Source organism: Cololabis saira, chromosome 23 (genome assembly GCF_033807715.1).
Source record: "Cololabis saira isolate AMF1-May2022 chromosome 23, fColSai1.1, whole genome shotgun sequence".
NCBI classification, from domain to species: domain Eukaryota; kingdom Metazoa; phylum Chordata; class Actinopteri; order Beloniformes; family Belonidae; genus Cololabis; species Cololabis saira.
The window spans coordinates 27,469,403-27,491,325 of record NC_084609.1 but is presented as its reverse complement, the minus strand read 5'-3'; the positions used below and the strand labels follow the sequence as shown (position 1 = coordinate 27,491,325).

Below are 21,923 nucleotides of genomic sequence, written 5' to 3'. Positions count from 1 at the left end.
CAGCCAGCAACAGAACAGTTTAAGAAGAGTTAAAATAAGTTAAAAAGAGTTAAGTTAAAAAGCAGAGTAGATTAGTTGGTAATAAAAACAGTTTAAGAGAATAAAAGTCCAGTACATGTCCAAGAGCAAGTAGTGTGCAAAAAGTGCAAGTGTGCAAAAACACAGGTCCTCAGATCCCTCGCCCTTGTCTGCGGTGGTCCGTTGGCAACGCTTGGTTGTGGAGCCTAATGGCCACAGCCACAAATGACTGCCCAAAACGCTTGGTGCTCTGGCGGGGGGCGACAAGTCTGTGGCTGAAGGTTCCTCATCCTCATCAGTTCACCATTTAGGGGGTGGGTGGGATTGTCCATGATGGCATGCAAACAAATGTTTCTGGCATTTTTAACTAATGCCAAAGCATAACTTCCACCCACCCATTATCTTCACCTGCTTATTCCATTTTAGGGAGATCATGCCAACTCTCCATGGGTGGATTATTGGAAGATTTTAGTGTCGTATAGTCCTTGCTGCCTTCTGTCTTTCGCATCACTCTAATGCGCTGCAAGTCGATTACGAGGGTCAACGATGGTTGTAAAGGGAAATTAGTTGACAGACCTTCAGTCAACATTGTAGCAGAGGTGATTTAGAGATTTAGCAAATATAAGGACGGAAGAGGTGAGGAAAAGAAATGTCTTAATGTCTTAGTCTCATAAAAGTGGCTTGACCTCCACGCTTACCGAGACCCTCTGAGCTAAAAAGTTCCTTTGTGTTGCTTTAAGTCCGTTCATAAGAGGATTAAAACATTTACAGATCACTGTTCAAAGTGTTTTTTTTCCTTATTGATGTTTAATTATTGGCAAAGAGCAGAGTTAGAGTATCGTCAACGGGCCCAGTCAGGACTCGTCTCCGCCGAACAACTGTCCAGATATCCGTGGTCGAAACCTGGCGTCGACATATTGCAACGTGGCATGTGCTGCAGAGCAGAGGAGAGCTGAGAGGAACTGCCACAAGATGAGGAACCGGTGTTGGGAAAAGTTGTTCCAGGCTGAACTTCTGTAGTCAGCCCTTTGGTTTCTCTGGGGTCCGTGCCAGAACCTCCCGCAATCTGCTCGAATGGGTACTGGTTTGGCTTCAGAACGGATGGCAGCAGCCAAAGTATGAAGCCCGCTGACCGACGTGTCTCTCTCTCCCTCCCTTTCTCTCTCCTCCCATACTGATGGAGTGTTTTCTGTGCTTCAAATAATAAAATATTTCAGATGATTAATTAGTGGTGATAAACATTGGTGTTTCAGCTGTTGGTGTTACTGGTGAACTCACTTAACGGCGGTTCTGAGATCCTTTAAATGTAAATGAAAACGTTAAATATGACGTGACGATTGTAAAGTGGAGCTCTTTCTGTCATGTAAGATTGAAGTTCAATCCCGGCGAGCATCGGCCACTTTACTGCTCTTAGGAGGCCTAATTAAAGCTGCTGCGGTGGAGGTTATTGTGCCCCCGAGAGCAATGGCAGCCTCACAAATACGGACGAAAACTTCATTCAGCCTAGTGGAACTGCGCTTTTTATTAAGTCCTGCATATGGACCCCACTGACGATAATGTAATGACCATTATGACTGCTATTAACCCATTAGGTCCTACAACCTCGTACCAGCTGCAGAAGAAATGTAATATGTGTATTTTAAAAAGTGGAGATTTTAAGGGAATCCTGAAAGTAGTTTTCAATTTGGTCCGGGTTGTTTATTAACCTAGGAATCCGGACGAAGCGCTTTGCAGGTACGTCAAGCTGCCATTCATTGGAGGTCATTAGCTATAACCAGTAGTCTTAGAGATCCAATCAAATCAGTGTCTTTGAAGAGTCTCCAGGCTGGTTTAACAGGATGTCAACAGAGCATGACGCGGTAATCTGGATGTTAACGGCGAACATGGCTGCAGCTGATTATTAGTCAGATTTTGCTTCAACAGTTAAAGACTCATTCCTTTGCAAGGTAGAGGTATTTGGTGTTTTTCCAACAGGCTATAGCGAAAGTTAATTTGCTCTTCTGCACAACAGACTCACCCGTTGACTTGTTTTCTTCTTGTTCATTGCTCTGATTGGTCGTAGCGCTAACCAACTGCGTGCAAAGGCAGTTTGAAAAGCAATTGTTGGTGCTGCCTCTTGGGTGGGGAGGCCCTTTTCGATCATTTTCAGACCTACATCTTTCTAAAATTCCTAAATGTTTGAATATAAACGCCACTGAACTTCCTTTATTGGCTTTTGTAGATGTTTGGCCTCTCATCTGACAGGCTTCTTCACTTTTAACTGAGTGGTTTGAAGTTTCTGGCTTAAAAAGTGTTGTTGGGACATTAGTATTTTTGAGTCGCTGAAGTCTAGCGTAAAATCCCTGATCCACCTGGCCGTGTTAGCGAGGGTCAGTAGTCACCTGTACATTGTTTAACCATTCACCATGTGACACACGATTCAAGGTGAATGGCTGTGAAACTGTTGGAGAGGTGAATTGAGGCCAACGGGCCACAAATGGTCTGTTAATCTGACAACTGTGATGTAATATGCAGGTCCTCAAATGACCACAAGGGGCCGGCTCCCAAAACACGTCAAATATTAGTATAATTTTTTGTACCTCATCACGTAAGATGACATAAAGCTAGAAATGTATCCATTATTAGGGGTGTGGTCTTTTAGGCAAGGAAAGGCAAGCAAGTTTATTTGTATAGCACATTTCAGCAGCAAGGCAATTGCTTTACATAATAAACATATGAAAAGTGAAGAGGAGAAAAAAGTTACAGTGCAGTGGCAGAGGAAAGAAAAGTTGGATTTAAACTAGAGTTAACATTGTTTAGTTAATGACTAGCTGTCATTGCTTAGTGCTCAACACTATCTTGGCTTATGAGCTGTGAATAAAGACTTAACAGAGTATAGTTTTTGTTATTCTAAGGAGTATACATTTTGTAGTGCTGTTAATTGTAATAATAGTTTGCCCAAGGCATAAGGCTTCTACATGGACTAACCGGTGGACGGCTGCTACCTGGGCTAACCGGTGGACGGTTGCTACCTGGGCTAACCGGTGGGCGGCTGCTACATGGACTAACCGTACACGGCTGCTACATGGACTAACCGGTGGACGGCTGCTACATGGGCTAACCTGCAGATGGCTGCTACATGGACTAACCGGTGGACGGCTGCTACCTGGGATAACCGGTGGACGGCAGCTACTTGGGCTAACTGGTGGACGGCTGCTACCTGGACTAACCAGTGGACGGCTGCTACCTGGGCTAACCGGTGGACGGCTGCTACCTGGGGTAACCGGTGGACGGCTGCTACCTGGACTAGCCGGTGGATGGCTGCTACCTGGACTAACCGGTGGACGGCTGCTACCTGGACTAGCCGGTGGACGGCTGCTACCTGGGCTAACCGGTGGACGGCTGCTACTGCTACTTGGACTAACCGGTGGACGGCTGCTACCTGGACTAACCGGTGGACGGCTGCTACCTGGACTAACCGGTGGACGGCTGCTACCTGGGCTAACTGGTGGACGGCTGCTACCTGGGCTAACTGGTGGACGGCTGCTACCTGGGCTAACTGGTGGACGGCTGCTACCTGGGCTAACTGGTGGACGGCTGCTACCTGGACTAACTGGTGGACGGCTGCTACCTGGGCTAACTGGTGGACGGCTGCTACCTGGACTAACCGGAGGACGGCTGCTACCTGGACTAACCGGTGGACGGCTGCTACCTGGACTAACTTGCGGACGGCTGCTACCTGGACTAACCAGTGGACGACTGCTACCTGGGCTAACTTGCGGACGGCTGCTACCTGGACTAACTGGTGGAAGACTGCTACCTGGACTAACCGGTGGACGGCTGCTACCTGAGCTAACCGGTGGAGGACTGCTACCTGGACTAACCTGCAGATGGCTGCTACTTGAACCAGTGGACGACTTCTACTTGGACTAACCGTTGGATGGCTGGTACCTGGGCTAACTGGTGGACAGCTGTTACTTGGACTAACCGGTGGACGGCTCCTACCTGGACTAACCGGTGGACAGCTCCTACCTGGGCTAACCGGTGGACGGCTGCTACCTGGGGTAACCGGTGGACGGCTGCTACCTGGACTAGCCGGTGGACGGCTGCTACCTGGACTAACCGGTGGACGGCTGCTACCTGGGGTAACCGGTGGACGGCTGCTACCTGGACTAGCCGGTGGACGGCTGCTACCTGGACTAACCGGTGGACGGCTGCTACCTGGACTAGCCGGTGGACGGCTGCTACCTGGGCTAACCGGTGGACGGCTGCTACTGCTACTTGGACTAACCGGTGGACGGCTGCTACTTGGACTAACCGGTGGACGGCTGCTACCTGGACTAACCGGTGGACGGCTGCTACCTGGACTAACCGGTGGACGGCTGCTACCTGGACTAACCGGTGGACGGCTGCTACTTGGACTAACCGGTGGACGGCTGCTACCTGGACTAACCGGTGGACGGCTGCTACCTGGACTAACCAGTGGACGGCTGCTACTGCTACTTGGACTAACCGGTGGACGGCTGCTACCTGGGCTAACCGGTGGACGGCTGCTACCTGGGCTAACCGGTGGACGGCTGCTACCTGGACTAACCTGCAGACGGCTGCTACCTGGACTAACGGGTGGACGACTGCTACCTGGACTAACCGGTGGACGACTGCTACCTGGGCTAACCGGTGGACAACTGCTACCTGGACTAACTGGTGGACAGCTGCTACCTGGACTAACCGGTGAACGGCTGCTACTTGGGCTAACCAGTGGCGGCTGCTACCTGGGCCAACCGGTGGACGGCTGCTACATGGGCTAACCGGTGGACGGCTGCTACCTGGGCTAACCTGCAGATGGCTGCTACCTGGACTAACCTGCAGATGGCTCCTACCTGGGCTAACTGGTGGACGGCTGCTACATGGACTAACCGGTGGACGGCTGCTACATGGGCTAACCAGTGGCGGCTGCTACCTGGGCCAACCAGTGGACGGCTGCTACCTGGGCTAACCTGCAGATGGCTGCTACCTGGGCTAACCTGCAGATGGCTGCTACCTGGGCTAACCTGCAGACGGCTGCTACCTGGGCTAATCGGTAGCGGCTGCTACCTGGGCTAACCAGTGGACGGCTGCTACCTGGGCTAACCTGCAGATGGCTGCTACCTGGGCTAACCTGCAGATGGCTGCTACCTGGGCTAACCTGCAGATGGCTGCTACCTGGGCTAACCTGCAGATGGCTGCTACCTGGGCTAACCTGCAGACGGCTGCTACCTGGGCTAACTGGTGGACGGCTGCTACCTGGGCTAACCAGTGTATGGCCTCTACTTGGACTAACAGGTGGACAGCTGTTACTTGGAGTAACTGTTGGACGGCACCCTGGCAGAAGTCCGAACAGCCTGCTCCTCCAGCCAGGTCGACTCGGCTTGGATTTAAACTGACGCCAGGTTGAATCCAAACTCACAATGAAAAAGACCATGAGAAACATATTCGACCCTGGAGGAAAATAACTCAAAAAAGCAAAGGGGGGTTGCCATTAGCAGGTGGTCCGGGGTCAAACCTGTGAGGCTGGAATTGTCGGGGCCAATCTCGTCCATGGTCAACATTTTTGTACATGTGCAGCTTTAGATGATATGAAAGTCCTGTTATTCATGCTTAAATCCGGTCTTATTCTGCTTGTATTGTAGCTTAGATCAGACGGAGTCTCAACCCTGAACCCCACAGATGTTTATCTATGGAGGGAAGTTGCCAGATACCGTTAGCAGGTCCTCGTCTGATTTCTCTTTTTCTTTTCCTTTTTAATTTTCTCCTCTGGAAGCTACTGGTCTCAGCCAGACAGGACCAGCTCCACTTACTTTCCCAAATGCTTCAGCACACAAGACAACTCTCATTTTATTAGCTCAGGTGACAATTTACTGCTGAGACCACACAGAGACCGTTCTCACAAGCAAAACCCCCCCACTCCCCTTCCCCTTGAAAGTCCGTTTTAATCAGGGAAGGAACTAACCGCCTGGAGCAGCACCTAATACTTCAGACAGGTTCATCTTGTTACCGAGCAAATAAATCCAGCTCACAAACATGCTGAGTTCAGCCATGGCTTTAGGAGCCCCGAGGGTGCTTTCCTTTGACAGTAATGAAAGCATGCAGCCAACGTGAGGTCCGCTCCACCATCTCTGCTTTTGTATTAAAGCCTTCAATACAAATGGCCCCTCTAATTCACTCAAACTCCTTACAACGCTCATTTCCCTCCCTGTCAAAGGTCATTCTGGGCTATATTACTCTTGCTGCTCCTTTCCTCATTACGTCCTCATTATCCTTGCCTCTCATGGGACTCATCTCCAAATCACTCTTAAGCAACTACACGGTCACTTATTTGTTTTGCTGGTAGATGTCTTTAAGTTACACCCTTGCTTTGGATTTCCAATATGTTTTTGTTTTCCTCCCTGAAAATACAAGAATTACATATCGTACAGATTCAAGATCCCCTAAAGACCTCTATCAATCATAACTTCCATGAAAGGCCTCCAGGAGAGTTGTATAACTTTTGCAACTTGCACTCAATCACACATAAAACAAGTTTCTAGAACTGCTTTCTTCCTCCTTCATCGCGTTTATAAAAATAAAGAAAAATGTTTACCAGGAGTTTTGATTCGGATTAGCAGGAAGCATCAGATTTCTTCAATCTTAGCTTCCCTTCTCTGGTTTCTGTTAAATCCAGGATACATTTGAAGGCCTTCAGCGCCTCATACAGTATGTGGAACCAGCCCCCAGTTCCTGTTTGGGACTTTAAAAACCCAGTCTACTTTCAAGATTTAGACCTTCAAGATAAATCTTGTACCTGTATAATTGGACCTGGATAAACCCTTTGTGACATAATCTATAAGTTTCCTAAAGAGAGCTTTTCAAGTCTGGATTTCCTTGAACTCCACAGCACCATTTTTGCAGATAATCAGTGTGAGCCGGTCTAGAAGCCGACAGAAAACACGGCCACCTTCGTTCAGTTACCACAAATCACAAAGCTATTTCCCAATCTATAATCCTGATAAGAAATTCATGCTGACTGAATCTGTTTGACTGAATTCATCTTCATTTGTTATGTCGCCACTGAAACCACATTTCAAATGAGTTAATGTCGGAGTGGAAACAAACAACGAGACCCTCGATGAGCCAAATGTGGCCCCTGCAGCCGGCTGCTGGTTGTGAGCTTTCAAACATTTGGTAAATACTTTGAAACAGGGAAAAAGCACTATGAACTTTTCCGAACCATAACCAAGTATTTTTTGCTGCCAAAACCTAACCTGGTATTTTAACCCACCCTTATGTCACTCCATCAAACAATGACTTGGAGGCTCTTTAGAAAAATGGAGCAGTTTTTGAATGGCGTTTTTTTCCCTAAAGAAACTACAGTAATATATGTGTTGTATCCAGTGGGAGGAACAAGCAGACCCTCCGACTTTTTTTAGTTGTAAAGGTCTAAGACTATCTTTAGACTGCGTGTACAGAGACCTCCCACCATAGTCCAGGCAGACAGTTTGTATCAACATCTATTCAAGCATTGTTTGTCTCCATGTTGCCCTCTATAATGTTTAATAGCACAGTCAGTTCTCTACTCATGAACAGCCTCTGTTCCAAAGGCTCGTTTATAATTCAATTTGCTCATAAGTTCTGCATTTTTTACTGAACTTAATTGGTACTTGTGGATAATAGTTTCAGTTTTAGACAATTCTAGGTTTGGATATTATTGTAGAGTAAGTTGGTGTCCATCTGTAGTAGCAGTGATGCATCACTGCTGTTGGATGGATGGAGGGATGGATGGATGGATGGATCTGGATGGATGGATGGATGGATGGATGGATCTGGATGGATGGATGGATGGATGGATGGATGGATGGATGGATCTGGATGGATGATGGATGGATGGGTGGATGGATGGATGGATGGATGGGTGGATGGATGGATGGATGGATGGGTGGATGGATGGATGGATCTGGGTGGATGCATGGATGGATGATGGATGGATGGATGGGTGGATGGATGGATGGATGGATGGGTGGATGGATGGATGGATCTGGGTGGATGCATGGATGGATGATGGATGGATGGGTGGATGGATGATGGATGGATGATGGATGGATGGATGGATGCATGGATGGATGATGGATGGATGGGTGGATGGATGGATGGATGGATGGGTGGATGGATGGATGGATCTGGGTGGATGCATGGATGGATGATGGATGGATGGGTGGATGGATGATGGATGGATGGTTGGATGGATGGATGGATGGATGGTTGGGTGGATAGACAGACAGATGGATGGATGGATGGATGGATGATGGATAAATTATGGATGGATGGATGGTTAGGTGGATGGATGGATGGATGGATGGATGGATGGATGGATGGGTGGATGGGTGGATGGGTGGGCATCAATCATAGCTACTTTAAGAGTTTGAGGTTTTGGTAGAACATTTTTAGACTTTAAATAGAAACAGACCAACTCCTTTTTTCCTGATTTTATTCTTTTTTTTCAATTGTTTTTCAAGTTTTATTTTATCTTGTAAAAGAAAAATAAGACCTCAGTTTTTCTGTTTGGCCACGTAAATAAACTGCAGCCCTGGCATGTGTCCTTGTAAACAGGAAAGCACAGACGTTTGTCTCTGAGGTGCATTTCCCCGTGTTGACGGAGAGCCAGCGTGGCACAATGCACCATTGTGTACGAGGGCTGAGCTGATCCTTGGTATGTAGTGTTTGACATTTGTGGCATTCCCGCAGAGTTCTACCCCGATTAGGCTTATCAATGAGAGACAGACCGATGAGGGTGGATAAGGCCTTCACCAGCTTTTGAGCTGAACACAGGGCTGTTATGAGGGCAAATGTTCCCCACAATTGAGAAATCCCTTTGGAGCCTATTAGAAGGTCAGAGATTCTGTGTGATAAATGGATCTGGATACCCGATGGTAGCACATTGTCCCAAGTATGAATAGCTTCCTGCTCAGTGAATGCTGATAATAAACATCCCGCTGGAACTGGTGTTCAGTTTATTGTGAAATAGTTACATCAGTTATACTTGACAGCAACTATTTGGGTTGCTCTCACTTTAAATGATTATTCACACTTTATATTCTATCTTTCTTCACCGTCAAGTTAAAAGGGATACTATAAAATCAACATATCTATCTATAAAAAATTAATAATCTACAAAACTATGTTGCCTCCTATATCAGGAATTGTACATTTTTTGCTCCACACATTTAAGGAAAAAACATCTACTTCTTTTTCGGCTGTTTGTGGCTGTAAACCAACCGTATGTTTGTGCTACAGCTCATCATTCTTCCACCACCGTGCTTGACAGTAGATGTGACATGTTGCTGCTGAAATGCTGTGTTCGGTTTTCACCAAACGTAACGCTGGGCATTAACAACTCCACTTCTCTGCCATCTGTCCACAGGACAGTCCTGTGGTTTGTTTAGATGCAGTTTTGCAAACCTCAGTTGTTCTTCCATTTTCCTTTTAGACAGAAAAGGTTATTTAAAAAAAAATATATATATAATTGTGTTGTCGTGGCCTTTGACATTCAATGCGCTCAACAAGCTTGTAGGATGTAAAGGCCGGGACATAGCAATGCAACGGCCGATCGTCGGCAGAAAAGCAGTCAGAATGAAAGTCGGATTCCGTCTCCCCGAGTCGGTCAAAAAAATACTACGTCCCCATAACTGCAGGCGGTGCTAATCTGGGATGTTGCGCAGAAAGAAAAGGAAAGAACAACCAGAAATGATGGATCGCTCTAGTGTAGAGTTTTGAACAGAACCCGCTGTCATCAGTCAGTGTCTTCACTTCTGATAGAAGTCAAGAAGGATTGAAAATACGATACTAATAATGAAAATATAATACAATCAAACACAATCCAAACCGATGTTATGATAGAGTGTACTGTACATCTTTCTAAAAGTCCTAAATGTTTGAATGTAAATGCCACTGAACTTCATTTCTTGGCTTTTGTACACGTTTCGCCTCTCGTCTGACAGGCTTCTTCACATTTAACTGAGCGGTTGGGAGTTTCTGGCTTAATAGGTGTTGTTGGGACATTAGTACTTTTGAGTCGGTGAAGTTTAGTGTAAAATCCCTGATCCACCTGGGTGTGTTAGCGAGGGTCAGTAGTCTTCTGTACATTGTTTAACCATTCCCCATGTGACACACGATTCAAGGTGAATGGCTGTGAAACTGTTGGAGAGGTGAATCGAGGCCAACGGGCCAGAAATGGTTTGTTAATCTGACAACTGTGATGTAATATGCAGGTCCTCAAATGACCACAGGGGGCCGGCTCCCAAAACAAGTCAAATATGATTATACTTTTTTGTACCTCATCACGTAAGATGACATAAAGCTACAAATGTATCCATTATTAGGGGTGTGGTCTTTTAGGCAAGGAAAGGCAAGAAAGTTTATTTGTATAGCACATTTCAGCAGCAAGGCAATTGCTTTACATAATAAACATATGAAGAGTGAAGAGGAGAAAAAAAGTTACAGTCAGTGGCAGAAGAAAGAAAAGTTGGACTTAAAGCAGCACAACGTAACTTTCAGCTTTTGTTGAGTTTGGCGGCTCCTTTGGACAAAAGCGGTTGTGCTTTACCAGTAGTGTGGAAGGGTTCCTACCATGCTCCTCAAAGTTACATAGTGCCAGTGAAGGCGATACAGACCCCTCAGACCATGACAGAGGTGTCATTAAACCTGTTGGAAGTTGATGTTCCATCACAATGACTCTGGAAATATTATATTAAGGTGGAAAAGTTACGTAGTGTCGCTTTAAACTAGAGGTACAAGTACTAAAATTAACATTGTTTAGTTAACGACTAGCTCTGACTGTGCTATCCGTGCTATCACTGTTTATCTAGTATGATTACCATCATCATTTCTGGTTAACTCTGATTCACTAGTCAAGGGCTAGCTCTCCACCAATCAGATTGGTCATAGAGGCCGATGGCTAGTGGCCGATTCTACATGTCAAATCGGCCAAAATGAACGCCGACGGGATACACCAATCTGACTCGAGTCACTGACCTCGCCCGACTGCCTGACGGTGTCCGACGGCGTCCAAATGGCGTCTGACGGAGTCCGATGGAGTCCGACGGCCGATTATCTAGTCGGCCTTAAGATGAAGCTCTTGCATTTTTTTTCTCCTGAACAATTTCAGACCTCTGGGTAAATTTGTTGGGTGGTCCACTTTTGGGGAGATAGACAAGCATCTCAAATTAATCTTTCTTACGGTCAGATGTTCCACATTTGTTCTCCACATTGTTTGGAAATGCCTTTCCACCCTTCCCAGATTGGATCAGTTGCTTCTCCAGGGGCATAGCTGAAACCTTTTCCTCCCATTGACAGACATCTGTATCTGTTCACATCAACCACATACACTGTAGAGTCACACAATGTCCTGTTTTTGGCCCTAATCAATTGCTGAGAAAAGTTGTTTTTTTTTGCGGCTGTATAATCTGTGGTAATACAATCACTGGTGATGTTCCCAAACATTTGGCTTTGGATGTTCTGTAAGTGTTTATCATGTCAACAAATAAAGGCAAGCTGTACTGTCAACTGAAACCCACCCTGGTTTATAAACACTTACGACTTTATTACTAAATCCTCCACTGGGTTCATGATTTACTATTAATCCTTCCTAATCTACATTATAACCTCGCTGTCCGCCATCAGCAGCACTTATCAGCCTTTATTGGAACAGTTACAACCCATTTAGAGGGAACATTAGCATATCGGACGTGAAGTGTTGCCCCTTGTCCTGAGCAGCTCGAACTGGAAAGCATAAATGTGCAGCGTTCGTGTCCATCCGTGACTCACGGGCAGCCGCGCTTCGGCAGAACGAGTTCAAATGAAGTCACACAGCACTAGCACAGTCAAAGCTGTCCCGTCGTCCTGAATGTCTTCAGCTTCTGGCTTTTGCTTGGTAATGAGGCATCGCCAAAGTTTGATCTGTCATAACATGCAGAACAACAGAAACCGCTCTAGCTGGAGTGAGGAGATCACAATAAAGAGTAAGCACAGATAAGAGTCTCGCTTTCCTTATTTATAGCTCTATTGTGACTGTGCAGCATGAGACATAACACTTAAACACCTGACTAAACTAAACCAGATACATCTGTGAAGCTGAGAGTCTGTTTTTACTATAAAAATCAACAATGTTCAGATGTCCATGAAATGCATTTTTATAACAAAATCTTCCGTCGTTGCTTTGGCTGTGCTTTTGTTCTTTCAATCTCCAGAGCAACACCTCCAAAACCAGACTAAAGAAAGGTCGAAGAGTGCAAACACTTCATTGTTTTGTGTAAAAGATTGCACAATTTCACCCAAGCCAGGCACCAAAAACCTTAGCTCTTGTTGCAGAGCCTTAATGTCGTACTCAGACATGTTAAGCTACAATTAAGTGGATTTGAAATGACAGAATTTTTTTTTTCATGTTAAATATCAACTTCAGTTTAGGTTGAGAGGATGGTGGTTTTAATTTGGGAAGTATCGTCTGAGTCCAATGGACTCCCATCGCCGGTGCTGGATCTACTTTTAGTGTAGCTTAGCGAGATGAAGAAAAGTGACGAGTCATGGTCAGGGCTTTTGGAAGCTAAGAGGGTTTTTCTTGGCAAAAACCTTTAAATGTACAGTTTTTTAAGGACTCGTATAAGTATATAAGGGATTAATAATACAGGGTGGTAAGAAGAACTAGACAAACACCACTGTGGTGCTGCCCATCAGTTTGAAGTCACGTAGCAAAGTGATGACAGCTAGCCTTTAGCTACGCCTGACGTCAATCAAAAGACCACACCCCTAATTATATAGAACTTTGTTGCCTAATATACTTTTAACCAGTGTGACACAAAGACTTCACCCCTTTTACAGTCATCGAGGGTCTGAAGTCTATCAATGGAGACTAAAATTGTTTTTTGTATAAGGCTTTAAATACGTTTGTTTCTCCTGCTAAGCTAAGACATTTCAACTTGGGAGTCGATGGAGATTGACTCACCTACTCTTCTTCTTTTCGCCTAACTCAAAACCGGTCCCTGTGCTGGTGCTGGTGCTAGATCCAGTTCCAAACAGGTTCAACAAAGAACCGGTTTGCTTCTTCACTGGCTGCACAGCACTGGAGATCCAGGACCCTCAAATTTATGAATTCACTAAGCGGAAGCAGGAAATCCGTAAAATGAGCGCAAAATTCCTCAAAACAACGGAAAACTAATTTCAATATGTGTGGAGGTTGATCGTGCGTAAAAGTCTTGTTTGGAGTCTGGAATTGACCTCATGCAACTTTCTGCCTTCGACATCCTTGTAGCCCCGTCAAACTTTACTTGTACCTCAGCTAACGACCAGAGCATGAGACCATTTATTTTCTCTTCACTCCACTGCTGCTTCAGTTTAGATCCCATGGTTCTGGTCTTTGCTCTTCTAACTGAACTAAACTGAACTCACAGAGATTGTTTAAGTACGGTGGTCGCATTGTTTTCGTTGGTTAAAATAACCACAAACCCTGCCCATGATGTAGTGGTTTTTGTATCTGGTCCAGCGAGATTTTGGCGCCAGAGTAGCACCAATTTTCTTGGCACCGAGTCGATGCTTTCCTAGCAGTTGGCGGACTAGCACTGGAACCACTTTGGTTGAAAAGGTCTAGAGGTATGCAAGAGATAAGGTTTTCAGCTGTTACACAAGATGTTTAATAGGGAGTTTTGTGCATCTAGTTAGAAATGTTACAAAGCAACATTGTTAGAAGGAAGAAAGCCCATAAATGCATGATTTATTCACCAGGAATCCATTGGGTTTGGTTCTGAAGTCTCAACAAATGGCTCCTTCCAGTATAAACAGCAGGGAGGAGCTGTTGGTCCACTGCCACTCAGCTTGTAGTCACTCTTGTCGCAGAAACCAGAACACTCCTCAGCCTCCGTGCCAGCTCGGCCCATGCCGTCTAACAAAAGCAACACTCGAGGGCCGAGAGCCTGTCGGGTGGCCTTTTGGTCATTCCAGTCCGCAAACTTCCTCCCTGTACTTCATGCGTGTATCTGTGTTTAAATGAGTGACGAACCCACAGAACATCAACATCCAGTTGAGCAGCTTCCTTCAGCTTTATGGGGAGTTAAAGTGACCCATCAATCTGAGGTTTCTGTTTAAAGAAAGTGAAGATATCTCTTTCTTTACCCTTCTTTGCTCTGCGCCTCACTCTCCTTCACCCGTTGCATACAGGCCAGTACACTAGGAGCTTCATGGAGCTGCTATTTGGTATCACAAATATTTATGAGGTCATTAGAAAACAAAACTACTTATATTTTTAGATGCTGCTCATTTCTGCTGTGACTGCTGTGTAGAAAACTACCTTCGGTAAGGTTTAAAGGGGACATATCATGGCATTTAATGTATATTTTAAACAGGCCTTGAATGTCTTAAAAACAATCTAAAGCTTGTTTTTTCTACATAAATCAGAAATTCAGCCTGTGGGCCGTGTCTATAGTTTTACCGCTTCTAACCCCTTTTTCTGTGCTCCATTCTAAGGGGAGGGGGGGCTATGATAATGAGGCTCTGCGCTGATTGGCTGCTTGAATGACGTGTAGGAGGGGAGGGAACAAAGCGTTGCTCCGGGGAGAATAGCAGCTGCTGCGTAGCAAAGCGTGTCCACGGTTCTGCGTTAAATCAACGCGTACCCTACGCCGTAGGCTCTGCGTTGGTGTAACGCGGAACCATAAATCAGCCTTTAGTCACCTCGTCTTTACACTAATTCACACAGGAAGATTGAATTTAATTCTAAACAGTTACACCACAGTTATTTACTCCAATTCCTCATCATTTCACTTCTTATGTTACAGGACAAATGAATCCTGTTAACTGTAAAGAAATCACAACACTGAATTTTCACAAATGGCAACTTTATTGTTAAAATATATAAATAAAATGTATGCACTATTGCTGGCTCAAGGAAGGACCGCGCGTCTTCTGAATGTGAACAGCTCCAGGTGCTTGAAAGATCTGAAAACACAGAAGAAAAATGTATTACGGTACTGACTCCGGGGGGCCGGCTCCCCCAGAGCCCCCGGGTTCCTCGACGGTCCGGTCCGTATGCGGCGCCGGGGCTCCGGAGCTAAGCTAAATACTTAGCCCATGCAAAGATCATACAAATATAAATGACATAAAAAAAAGGAACTTACCGCTGACTCGTGTGCAGTTGCCGGGTCCGTGCTGTGGGATCTGATCCTTTTATGAGGGTAAATGTCGATGCAAAACCTAATTTCTACTCTCCCTCGCTGTGGAAACAGTCACCGCTTGTAAACAATGGTGGACGCTCCGGCCGGCAGAGCTGGTAGTGGGCGTGGTTTCAGCAGCGGAGGAGACCGAGGGCGTGGTTTGCATTTTGGTGACGTAAAGAAAATGCACAAATCGAAACGGCCCGTAGAAACCACATGACACTGGGGGACTCTGTAAGGCGGGGGGGAGCAGACCTTGCAGATTTTCATGGGATATCATCTTTTCTGTGTTGGCAGGGTGAGGGGAGACCCCTTTATATATGTTAAAACAAGAAAAAACGTGTTTTTCATAATAGGTCCCCTTTAAGTGGAAATGGTGAGGGCTAGAAAACACAATGGTTGGAATAGACACGTTAAATATGTTTTTTTTTGCCGGTTACTTTTACATTTAGTTCTGCATCCTGTTGATGTTCTCTTCATATATTCTAAGACGTTACTTATAAATGCCTAAAAAGTGGTTTTGAAGCCTGATCTTTAAAGCTCTGGTTGACACCGTGTTGACAGGAGTTGATTACGCCCCTTTTCAAACCAGCCCAGCAGTTGGTTGGAACACAAAAAAAACATTGCACTAGTTATTCTGGTGTCCAAAAAACATTCCTTTTTTGGGCATAAAAAAAAAAAATTCAAAAGTTATTTGTATGAAATAATTAACTAAGGCATAAATAACTCAAATATGCCTTTCAATATCCATTTAAAGTGCAAAAAAGAAAGAAATTGCAACAGCTCAAAAGTGCATGTGTGAATTAAATGACGTGACTACTGGGAAGTTCACCGGTGAAAATGTAATACTGAAAAAAAACGATCTTTAGACATACGAAAACATTTTTAGGAATTAATATGAGAATCGATTTCGAATTGGAAAAAATCGATTTTTTTCAACACAAGCCTACATTTGAGCAAAATCAGTATGTATAAGTTTAATTCTGTGGATATTTTAACATTTTACTGTAAGACCAAGATAGTGAGTTGTTCTCAGTTTGCAGATACTATATAATCTGTTTAAATGCAAGATGGTAAAAAAAAAGAGGCAGGAATCTGAACTGGGCTGGAATTAAAACTAGATTAGAAGCTAAAACATGCTGACAAGCAACTCCAGTTCCCTTTGCTAATGATGTAAAGTGTGACCTGGTTAAAGGTAGCCTTACAGGTCCATGATGGTCCACCTGGCTTTGCTCCAGGGACGCTTTACAAAGGAGGGATTAGGCAGTCCTAATTGGATGTATGGTCCAAAACGATTACCCGCTCATCCCCACTCAGTCGCTGAATGACGGAGCCCCTGCCTGTGGAGACGAGGGCCGGATTCAGGGAGCGTTAATGTGCTCACAGAGCTGTGAACGCTGGGGAGACGGTCTACCTAAGCTGCTTCTGAACAGAAAGGTGATTGTTGGGTTTTTAATTGAAAAATCACTAGCTGTAATTGAAAACTGGAGATTCATGTCAGCGTGGAGGACGAGTGCATAAGTCTGCATGTTAATATGCTCTCAGTCACAATGAGAAGATGCTCAAATTTACGCACCATTTAGGATGATCCATTAGTACAAATGCAATAGATAATTGTTTTTTAGTTTGTTTTTTTTATAATGTCAGCCGGGTAATAAAAATAAAAGGAAGATTAAAGCTGCAAGCAGCGATGAATGGGCCCTGGTGCGTGCAATTTTCAACAAATTATGTTCAAGGACTCACAACTAAGTCAGATGACACCACCCACGACTCTCTCTATCAAACCAATCAAAAGTTATGGCAGAAAATAGGAACTATCAAATATGGACCAATCAGAAGAAGGGGCGGGGCTAATTTGCACCAATTATGTTCAAGGACTCAAAATCGAGTCCGATGACACCACCCTCGACTCTCTATGTCAAACCATTCAAAAGTTATGGCAGAAAGTAGGAACTATCAAATATGGACCAATCAGATGAAGGGGGGGGGGGCACGCCTTTTGGCATCTAGCGTCGCCACGGTAATGCTTTTGACTGAGAAAAGTAATGCGCATTGTCGCAGGATTGAGACACACATTTTGATGTATAACACACCTGGGTGCACGTTACGTTTCGGGCTGCATTAATTGCCGAAGGAATGGCATAAATTGCGCCAAAATTACACGATTAATTCAAAATGGCTGACTTCCTGTTCGGTTTCGGCCATGGCGCCAAGAGACTTTTCCTTAAGTTGCGACATGATACAGGTGTGTACCGATTTTCGTGCATGTACGTCAAACCGTATTGTAGGGCTTGAGGCACAAAGTTTTCTAGGGGGCGCTGTTGAGCCATTGCGTGCAAAATTTGGTGACTTTTGGAGTACGTTTAGGGGGGCAAAAAGGCCCTCATTCAAAAAAAAGAGAACAAATTCCTACAGATACAATAGGGCCTTCACACTGTAAGTGCTCGGGCCCTAATAAAGTCCATCATTTATATTTCTTAAGCAAAGCCTGTCGCGTACGTCCCAGAATGGATGCAGATGATGACTCCAGGACTGGCCATGTGATGTTTTGTGCTTCCTTGTCAGCCGTGTTTGTTTTCCTCAAGTCCTTGGAAAGGAAAAGACAAGCGAGATTGTGATTAATTATCCATTCCTCGTCTGCGTCTTCACAGCAAGGTCACGTCTCATCTCTCACTCCGTTACTTTAAAAGAGACATGTTTTGATTTGTTGATCTTTTTTCTTGAAGTAGGCATCATTTCCTGAGTCTGAGTGAGTCTTAAGGAATTATCTGTGACATGTTTGGATCCAAGCACCACAGATAGGAAGTACAAAAGCTCTTTTTAATACTTTCAGTGGCAGTTGAGGCATTTCAGTCACTAAATGAGCTGTGTTCAAAAATGAGTGTGTGTTCAATAGGCATTAAGTTCTGATCATGGAGGATGCAGATATGCTTTCACTGACATTCAGCTCCAAGCAATCATCAAACCGTTTGGTGTAGTCTTCTGGGTGTCACATTATGTCCATCATGGCAGCTCAATTAACAGTCTCAGTCTGTGCATCAGATTCTGCCGTGTGATGTAATAACTTTGTCATTTCATTTTGTAATAGAGCCGCATTTTTTGATAAACTGCCACATTTTGTAATAAACTACCCCAACGCATTTTGTAATAAATTTTGCCGCATTATGTAATACGTTATTACATTTTAAGAAGATTATTACAAAATGCACTTGCAACTTTTTTATTCTCTAGAAAATGTAATAACATGGTGCATTATGTAATAACAATTCTAAAGCATAGTTTATTTGTTTGTTATTGGCCTATAATTCCAAACTTCAAATAGGCAACTAAAGTTATATTTGGAGTTTTATACATAGATTTATTGGGCTACATAGCTCTAAGGGAAATTGCATAAAAAACAACAAAAGTCACTCTTGTATAAATTAATTGTTAAACAAACAACAATAATAGGTATTATTACATAATGCACCATGTTATTACAATTTCTAGAAAATAAAAAAGTTGCAAGTGCATTTTATAATAATCTTCTCAAAATGCAATAACAAAATTTATTACAAAATGAGGCTGTTTATTACAAAATGCGGCTTTATTACAAAATGAAATGAAAAAGTTATTACATTTTGGACGTTTATTACAAAATGCACCGTTATTACAAAATGCGGCTCAACACCGTGGCATTGACTTCACACACACAACAGAACTCACAACAGGTTAACAGTCTCCCGTGATGCTGCAGCTTGTTAACGTGAGCTTTGCACATGTCTACGGTGGTGTTTCTGCAGGTCCTTCAAGCCAGACTTCGTCCTGATCCGCCAGCACGCCTACAGCATGGTCCCCGGGGAGGACTTCAGGAACCTCGTCATCGGCCTGCACTTCGGGGGCGTCCCCAGCATCAACTCTCTCTTCTCCATCTACAACTTCTGCAGCAAACCTTGGGTGGTAAGCCAACTCTTTAACAACTCTCATTACTCGATTTTAACCCCCACGAGGGAGTCGTGAACGTCCCCCCCCCCGACAGCTGCCACCGTCTGATTTATCCGGACTGTTAAGTGGAGCTGGAGCACCTGCGTCTGGAGCAGGACGTTAATGAAACTACGTACCGACTAGAAACCGCACTGGAAAGCATGTGGATTCAGGTGCATACCTGTCAAGTTTTGGATTTAAAAATATGGGAAATTTTCCGCCAACCGAGGTCCAGTATCTTACATTATAAGACAGATTTACGAGAAATCTAAAATAACTACCTGTCAACCACTTACAAACTACAATTAAAGCTGCAAGCAGCGATGAACGGGCCCTCGCGCGTGCAATTTTCACCAATAAAGGTCAAGGACTCAAAACTAAGTCCGATGACACCACCATGACTCTTCATGTCAAACCATTCAAAAGTTATGGCAGAAAATAGGAACTATCAAATATCGACCAATCAGAAGAAGGGGCGGGGCCAATTTTCACCAATTATGTTCAAGGACTCAAAACCGAGTTCGATGACACCACCCATGACTCTGTGTCAAACCATTCAAAAAGTTATGGCAGAAAGTAGGAACTATCAAATATGGACCAATCAGATAAAGGGCTTTTTAGCGGTTCAGGCTGCATTAACGGCCAAAGAAATGGCATAAATTGCGCCAAAATTACACGATTAATTCAAAATGGCCGACTTCCTGTTCGGTTTCGGCCATGGCTCCAAGAGACTTTTCTTTAAGTTGCAACATGATACAGGTGTGTACCGATTTTCGTGCATTTACGTCAAACCTTGGTTTGAGGCATGAAGTTTTCTAGGGGGTGCTGTTGAGCCATTAGGCCACGCCCATTAATGCAAACCAATAAATATCATATTTTTTTAATTAAATGCCCACATTAAATATCACATTTATCACCAGGCCTGGCTTGCATGCAAAATTTGGTGACTTTTGGGGAACGTTTAGGGGGGCAAAGAGGCCCTCATTTCATCGAAAAAAAAAAACTCCTACAGATACAATAGGGCCTTCGCATTGTCAGTGCTCGGGCCCTAATTATGTGCTCAGAATCCAATAAGTCTACAGTACCTTTGTTGACACTGAAATGCTGTGGACATTCCTATGTATGTAATTTCTATAATGCAGCCTAAATAAAAACACAAAAAGTGAATTCAAGCACATGTATTTCTTTTAAATATGTTCAGTTTATATACAGATTGATTGTATTCAAGTGAAATATTTACATTTTCTTTTGTCGTTTTCACTCATGTGGCTCTCTGGTATTCCTTCCCCAGTGAGAGACACTAAAAGCAGTTATAAATCTTTCACAAAGGGTAACTGAGCCCTGTCCTGCTCCTCTTTAGGAAAGTAAATTCAGTTTCCCATTTTTAGAGATATTTACACAAAGGCTTTTTTGTGGGAAGAAATGGCTTCTCTCTGGTTACATCCACCCATCTCTGATTTATTGTTCAGAGTTTGTTGCCGTTGTTGCCACTAACCTCTGTTTGCTGTTTAAAAATCATATTAGAAAATGGAAAAATGTATAGGGAAAATACTAATACGGGAGGATGGCGGGAAAGAGGGGGGAAATACGGTAGTTTCCCGGCCAAAACGGGAGACTTGACAGGTATTCATCAAAATAATTAGCCCCACCCCCAAATAACGTGGATTTCAACATCATGCATCAGCCAGGCGTCACGCGGTTGTATGTGTTCAGACGCAGGTGTGGCTCTCATCTCACCTCGCCTGCCTTCCACTGCCTAGATAACATCTCCTTTCTTTCCCTCTCTTCCGTTTCCTGCAGTTTTCCCAGATGATTAAGCTCTACCATTCCCTCGGCCCCGAGAAATTCCCCTTGAATGAGCAAACCTTCCACCCCAACCACACGCAGATGGTGAGTGTTGCAGATACTCCAACAATCAATCAAAAGTATTAAAAAACACACCCAACCACATTGTTGGCCCATTTTTCATTAAAATCTTTATTATAAAAATATAAAACACAGAAGTCAAACATTTCTATAACCCCCAAGAAGGAAATAACTCCCAGCCACACAATTCAGTAATCAGTGTTACCACACAGACTGTACACAGCTTTCTTGATTTGATTTTTTTCCTTTTTTTGTTTGTTTAACGCCGAAACGACAAAAAAAGACAATATAGTTTACACGAACATGAACCACAGAGAGAAGGACACAGAAAAGCCACAACTGGAGGACAAACCTCATTGTCACCAAGACAAAAACCTACATTTTTAAATGTTTGTTTTTGTAATTTTGATTTAACCGGGCCAAACTTAATACAATACATGTTTTCGTCTTTAACTCTGACTTAAGAAGAATGATAAAAGTCCAAAAGCTGCCTTCAAAATGAGGTGATGAAGGAGCGGGGACTTTTTTTTTTTTTTTTTTAGTGTTTGAATTTGAATGAGGTTTTTTTTTTTTTCTTAAACTTAAAAACAAAAAATATATACTCCAAATACAAAAAATGCATGAAGCATAAGAGAGGGAAAAAAACAAAAAAATAAAGAAAATAAATTACTTTTCTCTTTGAAACCTCAGATCAAATGTTACTACTCAGTTTAAAACCAATTGTTTTCCTGATAAGTACATTAGCTGACAGCAACACATACACATTAAGCAACTGCTGCTTTTAGCGTCATATTTCACGCACCTACAGAAGAGTGGCATAAATTTACTTATCTGACTTTAAGAAAAAAGCCAAAATGAGACGATGCTACAACATGATGATGAAAAATC

General features: G+C 43.9%; 1 protein-coding gene across 1 annotated transcript in view; it reads left to right on the top strand.

The window, feature by feature from the left end:
• LOC133424144 (synapsin-3-like) overlaps positions 1 to 21,923 on the top strand; it is a 194,624-nt gene that overhangs the window by 67,864 nt on the left and 104,837 nt on the right. The window contains exons 5-6 of the mRNA XM_061714594.1: positions 18,989 to 19,145; positions 20,970 to 21,059. Coding sequence (XP_061570578.1) covers positions 18,989 to 19,145; positions 20,970 to 21,059 — 247 coding nt within the window. The remainder of the gene's footprint in view (positions 1 to 18,988; positions 19,146 to 20,969; positions 21,060 to 21,923) is intronic.